Raw genomic sequence first — 8,882 nt, forward strand, 5'->3', positions numbered from 1 at the left:
TTTAAAAAGGTTTCAAACAACCATTTAAAAGACTCGGCACTTTCATCTATCAAAAGCGCACCCCCAAATATAATAGAGTGCATATGATGATTGACACCAACAAATGGCTTAAAACGGTCGTCCATACTTGTTTGTTACGTAAGTCGATAAAAACAACAACATCTCCAAAGTAATTATAATCCATCATCGACGTTGCATCCGTCTGAACATATTTGATAGTTGATTTTCATCATCACGCTAACTCATCGTAAAAGAAAGATGGATTCTCGGCTTTCTTCCTTTTAAAATATTCTATAATTGCATTCCCATCTCCGTGCTTGCCAAGTTCTTGCTCACGCTTCTTACGGAGATAATTTTTATAATCGATGTATGTAAAACCAACATTTTCTAGTCCTCCAGCTTGATGCGTCATATATTTATACCTATCAATAGGCGCAATTCCTGCAGCATCTAAACTACTAATTTCTGCTCCTTGTGGCTCTTTAACACGCCTTTGAGACCTCAACAGATACGTTTTGGATGGGGTTGCCAACTCGTGGTTATGTTCATGTACCACCTCAATAACAATCCATTCGTTTTTTACATTCGAAATAGCCATGCGAGCTTTGCAACCAATTCTTGTTTCGTTACGATCATTTTTCACATTTTCATTCCGCTTATCCTTTTTACGCACACCTTCCTTGAAACATACAAAGAACCGCCTCCTCACTGTTCTATCTGCTCTATAATATATTTTGTCCTTCCTAATACTAAAACCGATTTTATGAGCGTAGGAATTATAACTTGCATATGCCTCTTCCTCAGATTGAAAAATCAATCCCTCATATAACAAATCTTCCATTGTTAGTTAAAGAGATTTTCTTTTCTTTGGAGGGAGTATGAATAAAACCTTTTTTTTTTTCTTTTTTCGGATAGAGAGTTGAAGAAGAGGGCGAGATTGTGGAGATTTCCCTCCCCCCATTTTCCACGTACAGAATCTTGCCTTATTCTTCCTTATTTGTAGCGATTTTATTTTGATTTTTTTGGTATCTTCTATCTAACACCGTTAGACCTCTTTGTTGTGGGTGTTAAACAGGTGAACAGGTGTCACTATATTTTTGTAAGGTGTAAAAGGGCCACTTTTACACCCGGGTGGAGAAGATCTGGCCTCTATATATATATATATATTGTAGAGAATGTTTAAAAACCATAATATGATGGAATTTTGTCCTAATCATGGACTATGGTTTAAACTTCAGAAGCCAGATCGATGAGGGACGGGGATCGGTGGCATGAAACAATCGGCTATAATAGTCTATGTGGTTCGGACTGTGACATGCACGTGAATATCTTTACATTTGCTGTCGTGGTTAAACATTTATTAACACACGTGCATGGCATGATAGGTACATGCTGTGGGGTATCCTAGTTTGAGTTCCTAATTGAAGGGAGCATGTGTTCGTGATTTCGTGTGTAACCTGGAGTCCCGGACTGCTTACTTCATTTATTTATAGCAAACTCACAAGTTTTTCTAGGAGTTCTCATATAGCCCCTACTGATTTTACAAAGGGCACCAAATACTAACTACAAAGCGAACGGGTTTTAAATCTAGTAATGAAAAAAATAACATTTTAAAATAATTTATTAATAATCAAAACACAAATTTTTTTTTATGAAATCTTATAATATTCAAAATCAATCAAGAAAAATTTATAAAATTTATCACTAATTAATTGAAGATACTCATTGATTTATTAAAAGATGATGATTGAATTATAAAATTTATCAAAATTTAGAAGAACCCCAACACGAAAACAAATAATTCTCATAATAATTTATGAATCAAATCTATAATCTTTTCTCCACAACATTATCACAGTTGAATTCAAATCAAATCAAAACAAAACTTACTGAAATTATACAATCGCGCATTTGAATATGCCAATTTGTTCAATTTTATAGAAGATAATTGAAAATTTGAATTTTGTCAACATTGAAAATACACATTGAATTAATTGAACACAAGATAAAACCAAACTAATCAAAATTAAACAAATTTAATCTTAAGTGGTGCCAATTTAATTTTCAAGTGGTGCCCATTTAGTTTTAGAGTATATTTGGTTTTGTTTTGGGTGTGGGCAACTCTTGGCAAAATAAGTGGTGCCTTTATGAAAACCCTTTTTTAGTCACTACTACAGAAAAGCTCATATACCATCGCTATTTATGATGGTAAAAGCCTTTAGCCATTGTTTTCATACCGCGGGTAACAACCACCGTGACAAATACTTCTAACAAAACCGTGGGGAAAAATATCTTTATATACCACGGTTTTTAGTAAAACAAATGGTATTAGAATTTACAAACCGTGGTTAATAGCCCGAAAAGTCCGCTATATTCGATGTGAACCGTGGGAAATATCTTTATATACCACGGTTGGATACAAACCGTGGGTTATATAAATCGATATATACCACGGTTGGATACAAACCGTGGGTTATATAAAACCGATATATACCACGGTTGATACAAAACGGGTTATATAAACGATATATACCACGGTTAGAAACCGTGGGAAATAAATATGATATATACCACGGTTGGATACAAACCGTGGTTTATAGTTTTTTTTTAAATAAAATCCCCTAATTATTTGATTCTAATCATATTCATTCAACCCGCAACCTGCCCATTTTCACCATATATATCCACACGGATTTAAAACACATTGCTCAAATAAGCAATTCATAGTGCAACACAAACAAAAGAAATAAATTTACACATCCAACACAAAGACATTGAATTGCTAAAAGAATTTTGAACTTTTTTGAGTCATCAATAATAAAAGAAACATCCAAATTTACTTGTTATATCAAAATAATAATGACCTAACTTGTTGCATCAATAAAAAAAACAATCTATTTGTTCTATCTAAAATATCAAAAAAAAAATGGTGAGACCAAGCACCACACCTTAATTGGAAAGGGTCAAAACCTAGCTAAGACTCGACGCTTGGCTCGAACGCTCCATTATGCTGGATGAATCTAAGAATTTCAAGTCGAACAACATCAAGTTCCTCTTGTGTGTATGTATCTTTGAGGGATAGATTTGTCATCTGCACGATCAAAGATAAAAAAGTATATAATAACTAAATAATGAAGAGTAACACAAAATAGAGAATGCTAGTGTATGACGAAATATACCTTATTTTCAAAAGAATTATCTAAACAAGCTTCCATTATTTCTCTCATAAACTTCATTACGTAATACCCACACTCTTTTTACTACCAAAGGTTGGTAATGGGCCCTAAGTACAAACATGGAAAATATTCATAAGCATATATTTTTCCAAACACACAGTATATATGCATAAGAATTTGTTTATTACCATAATCTTCTCCCACTTCACTGGACCTTTACTTCCTTTCCCTTCAAGTCTTTCTATTTTCATGACCACACTTCAAAATAAGATCAATGTAAAACCTAATTAGCAAGTAAAAGATAAGCACGTAATGATCTAATTATTTCATATACATACACAATCATGACAAACCTGTTAAAATAGATATCCATATCATTAGATGGTAGATTATGCATCGAATCCAACCAATTAAAAGTCATTTCAGCGATAAATTAATAGCAATCAAAACCCAATGTCCACTACAAAAAGATCAGAGGCATGTGTGGTTAAAAAAGAAAAATTAGGCATTAAAACTATAATATACATTCCAATGAAAATGATAAAACATGGATAGTATTAAAAATATAAGACAATATTCTTACCCTGGATTATAAGGGATAAGAACAACTCTTTTTCCACTTGTATTATGCAAGCTCTCCACAATAATTTGAGTTTTCTCATTCCCATTAGCTCTTGTGAAAGATAAAGGGTTTATAAATCCGACGACATCACGACAACTCACAAATTCGTCATAAAGAATCCTAGAGAAAGAAAAATAAAGCAATCATAATTACTAAAACTAAATATGAATATCTAAGATTTACGATAGCACCAACAATGAAATTTTGCAGATATTCTAACCTCATGTATACCACCAAAATAGCAGCATCTAACCAACCCATGTTACATACATCCATTATATCGCTTTTCTCCATAATGAAACTACCCATATTATCTCCAAACAATTCTCCTCCTACTGGAAAATGTATCGAACCTTGGTCCCCTGGAAGCGCCATATTGAGGAATCCCACAAATGAATCTATTGCACCTTGATTATGACTATCACTAGTTTGATTTTTACTTCCCTAAATTAAAAATTCAGAACAACCAATTATTAAAAGAGAAGCCAAATTCAGAAATCGATCATATAACTTCATATTAAAGAATCTTGTTATTTACCTCAATGTCGTCTTTATAATAGACATGGTCCTTTGGCCAAGGAACTTGTGTGCCAAGAGCATCTCTGGACATATCTAAGCTCCTCATTCACTTGTATAGGAAGAGCAAGACGGCCTTCTTCTTCAGAAACAAGCGATACAACCGCGAACACCTAACATTATTGAGTCCCAAAGGGTAACCGTGAATTTCTTTTCGTTTATTTCCCTCAGATACCAAGCCTTCAAAGAATAATATTTGTTCGCCAACCGCAGCCAAATAACATTCTTTTTCCTATATAAATGTCTAAGTATCATAATAAGCACACAACATTATATTTTAATAACATATTACGTGTAAACTACAATTTACCTCCCCTAGACCAAATGTTTGACCTCGTGTTTTCTTATTTGCCTTGTTCACATGATCAAATTTAGCCAAATTACACTCTAGGCCCTACAATTGAAGTATAAATCTTAGAACCATTTTAAAATTATATATATAATGTGTAAAACACTACTTACCTCTCCTCGACCAGATGTTGGACCCTGAAATGATGTTTGACCCCGTGTTTTATTCTTATTTACCTTGTTCACACGATCAGATTGAGCCAAATTACACTCTAGGCCCTACAATTGAAGTATAAATCTTAGAACCACGCAACATTATTAAAATTATATATATCACGTGTAAAATGCTACTTGCCTGTCCTAGACCAGATGTTGGCCTCGAAAATGGTGTTAGACCTTCTTGTGTTTTCTTATTTGCTTTGTTACCATGATCTGCTTTGGGCTTTGATGGAGGTTGGTCTGCCTTCCCATTTTTTTTTCAGCTATTAGTCAGAAAAATAAAATTTGTAGTTAGAAGGTCGGAATGCATAAAATGGTTGGGTCAAACTGTTGTTGCACAAACACTAGACGCAACGATGAATGATGCACAAATAGATGGCAGGTTACCAATAAAATAAAATAAAATAAACATTCACAGTAGTAACTTACTTGCTGAGCATTTTTTACTAGTCTACTAGATTGATGTTTGTCAGATGAGTGTATCGTCTGATCAATATTGACACTCGTATTGCTGTTTGAAGAGATTTTTTCAGATGGTAAGGAGTTATCTTTGTCCTCCAACCTTCTGACTCTATCCAACAACAACCTAACGTCTTCCTGAAGACGGTAGTTTTGGTCCCGTTGCTCTTGAATTGTTGATTCCAACTTTGTAACATGTTCCTTTGAGCCACGTTTGTTAACATGGAAATATGTGGTGGGGGTGATCCCTTCCAACCGCCGAGTGCACTGGGATGCTCGGTGTGCCCAATGCTAGAGTTAAGATGTCTTTACTTCCTTCAATAACTACCTTTCCCTCCTCTACTTCCTTAGTCAAGACATCCTTCAATTAAGTTTTGAAGTAAACAAGGATTTAGTAAATCCAAATCACAACAAGCATTCATGTCTAACATTAAAACATAATAATAAATGATTAGAAAACTTACAATCTTTTCAGCCACTCTTTCCGTGAGCTACTTCAATATATTTTCCTTTTTGAGTAAGCTCTTTTCCATATTGAAGGCCTTCGATTTTTTCCATTAAAGGATGGTCCCAACTCTTTTTCTATGGTTACAAAATAATCACACAAACGACAGGGTTAATACGATGCATGTCTTTGAAACTCTTGGTTGAAGGTTTATCATACCCAAACAAATTAACAAGTGCCTACATGTATAAATGTTGAGACAGACAATGTACTCACCAATTGTTCTCCAATATCAAAATCCCGCCTTGCCCGGCCCTATGGTTTATACTTTTGCCGCGCCATTTGTGAATTAAGTTTGCTAATTTCCGGAAAACATGGAATTAGTCGCCTTTAGGAATAAAAAACAATATATAGGTTTAATGTGATTGGATGTCTTTAATAGTCGAGGGATTAATTATCACAAAGACACATCAAAGGCAATTTGGGGAGGTCACATTCCTATTAACAACCTAGGTTGGCACACAATCCTAGACTATCAAAGGGCTGCCTGAGTTTAGATGTGCAAAAATACCGCTTTGTAGATGACATCCTATGACAAAGCAAAGAATTTGGGGAGGTCACATTCCTATTAACAGACAAGTAAAGAATTTTAGAGGACCAACTATTTAAAGGTGCTTACCGTGGTGGGTTTGTGCGCATAATGATTGCCATGTTGTTGGGCCTATATTGACAACATTCATTGTGTGACCGGAGAACAAAAGAGTGAATGAGACATTTCGAGGCTTAGTCACATTATTTTCATGACTTAATGTTGGCATGCATATGCATTTTCATGACTTAATGTTGGTGTGAAGTCACTACTTAGCTCCTAACTCTCCTCCGCCTAGCTCCAACTCTCACTCGCCATAATGATTTTCATGACTTAATGTTGGCGAGGAAGTCACTACTTAGCACTAGCAGTAAAGGTTCTATTTACACGCTAGCAGTAGTAGCTACCCTACAAGGAATGCATATATAAAGATAGCAAATCACTATCCATAGCTCGCCACTCAAGCTCGACAAGACCTCGCCTTTTAGCTGTTATCCTTGTTCAACATTTCCTAAAAGTCCACTACAAGTTATAAATCGAGGGGAAGGCAATGAAGTCCTTTCCTCGAACCTGGCAATGCCCCGGATTTCATCGAATCGAAGGAGAATCAAAGGTAAGCCAAAGCTTTTCAAGATAACGCCACTACCCGCTCCCTATAAGCCATAGCTCCTCACTCTTCATCGACGCAACTATAGCTCCTAACTCTCCTCCTCGCTTTAGCTCCAACTCTCACTCGCCATAATAGTTTCGCTTTCGTTCTGTTGTAAACAAAATTTTAGTGAGCTTACGCTTTGGGGCCCTATAGCTAATTAAAGCTTAGAATATAATGGAAGAGCAACTTCGTGGAAAAACATTACCGAAGATACCAGAAACAGATAAGTGTATGCCACCAGGAACCAAGTGTATGCCCGCCTTTGTCAAGACCCAAGACTTGCTAATCAACTACAGTCGGTACATTTTCATACAATAGCCGTGTTAAAAACAATCATCAAGCATTATGACTGGTGTATAACACCGATTAAAGTGTATGCCGCTTTTTCAGCTTTTCGGTTTAAAGTGTATAACGCTTTTTCCAACGGGAAGCAAAGTGTTTGAAATGTAAAGTTTTCGTGCACCATCTCCATTTTCCACTGGCCGAGAGTACAATCGATGAAGACTAATAAATCAAGACCCTCTCTACTATCACCATCATCAGAGTAATCGGTCGAGTTTTCGTGCAATCGGGTCGAAGTTTTTGAATACCGCCGAGTGTACCATCGAGAGTACACAGTTTTTGCAATCAAGGTCGAAGTTTTGAATACCGCCGAGTGTACCATCGATAGTATTAAGCCGTCGAGAGAGTACACAGTTTTCGTGCAATCGAAGGTCGAGTTTTTGAATATTCGACCGCTACGACTAATAAACCGATGAAGACCCTCTCTACTATCACCATCATAGAGTAATAGTGAATTAAGAGAACCGCAATGTTCAGCTAATAGTAATAAAATTCTATCAACTAGGAACATACAGATCGAAGTACTTAAGTAGTACCATCCCTTCCACATCAACAAGAGCCTCTACTACCTTTTACAAAGACTCTCTTTCTCTTTGGAATTGCTTGCCAACTCTAACTCGCGACCGCTTCCACGTAAGAGTCGATGAGGCGACATACCTTGTGGAACCGGTAGATGTTCACGGATAGAGTTCACTACTTAATCAAGAATCGTTGAACCGACCGACCGCCAGAGAGAGACTGGCTTTGGCGCTTTGGCTCAATTCGATGAGAACTCATAGCAGGGGGGGATGCACCTCGTAGAGGAGGAAATCAAATTTAGGAGGGAACCTATTCGCAAGGGAGAAAGAGTTTATTTAATGCGCAGGACTTTCTGTACTACTCTCACGAGACTCATCTAAGGCTTATGTCACCCCCCACTCGGGCCCGATTCCGCACCTTCAAGCATTCACGCGGAAAGCTGAAAGGCAACTTCAAGCTGAAGTCCAGTGACGGATCGAATGCGGGATAAACCACTCGGCAAAGTGGCTCTTAAATAAGCTGTGCAAAGTCACGGAACTGGTAGATGCCATTGGTGCAGAGATACCTCCCTGAAGCTGATGGAGTCTCAAAGAGAAGCACTTGGGCGATAGATACATCCTTCACATGCACTGCCCCGAGAAGGGTTGAAACTTGAGCTCAAGCCACTTAAGGTAATTTTAGGGTTAACTCACGCAATTTCGTTCCCTAAAATTTTAGAGTAATGAGGTAGGTATTACAGATTATGTACAAGGCCTGTGTGAAAAAAAAGTGTTCTAATGAACAATGTGTGTGTGTGTGTGTGTGTGGGGGAGAGTTCTTAAAAATATTATGTCCTATTGAACATAAATGCAGTATCAAGGACAAAAGTCGGGTACTAGTTTATAGACAAAACAACAAAAGTGATTGCGGAAAAAAGTCACGTCCCCCTCCCTGAAAAAAAAAAAACCCCACCTGACAAGGAGAGAGAGAGACTTCTATTCGCTTATCTAAAGTCT

General features: G+C 36.6%; 1 protein-coding gene and 1 long non-coding RNA gene across 2 annotated transcripts; both read right to left on the reverse strand.

The window, feature by feature from the left end:
* Positions 1-232: 232 nt before the first annotated feature.
* LOC147508481 (protein FAR1-RELATED SEQUENCE 5-like) lies at positions 233-841 on the reverse strand. Its single transcript, XM_086597153.1, has one exon. The coding sequence runs from the start codon at positions 839-841 to the stop codon at positions 233-235; it is 609 nt and encodes a 202-aa protein (XP_086453279.1).
* Positions 842-2,820: 1,979 nt separating this feature from the next.
* On the reverse strand, positions 2,821-3,257 carry LOC147508482 (uncharacterized). Its single transcript, XR_015216370.1, has 2 exons — positions 3,180-3,257; positions 2,821-3,091 (listed from the first exon to the last, which is right to left on the reverse strand). It is a non-coding gene; the product is annotated as an uncharacterized LOC147508482 (long non-coding RNA).
* Positions 3,258-8,882: the final 5,625 nt, after the last annotated feature.

The sequence above is a fragment of the Coptis chinensis genome, chromosome 3, assembly GCF_015680905.1.
Source record: "Coptis chinensis isolate HL-2020 chromosome 3, ASM1568090v1, whole genome shotgun sequence".
NCBI classification, from domain to species: domain Eukaryota; kingdom Viridiplantae; phylum Streptophyta; class Magnoliopsida; order Ranunculales; family Ranunculaceae; genus Coptis; species Coptis chinensis.

Bases quoted from the DNA above. Each gene is read 5' to 3' on its own strand.
- LOC147508481 (XM_086597153.1), bottom strand. From the start codon at position 841: ATGGAAGATTTGTTATATGAGGGATTGATTTTTCAATCTGAGGAAGAG.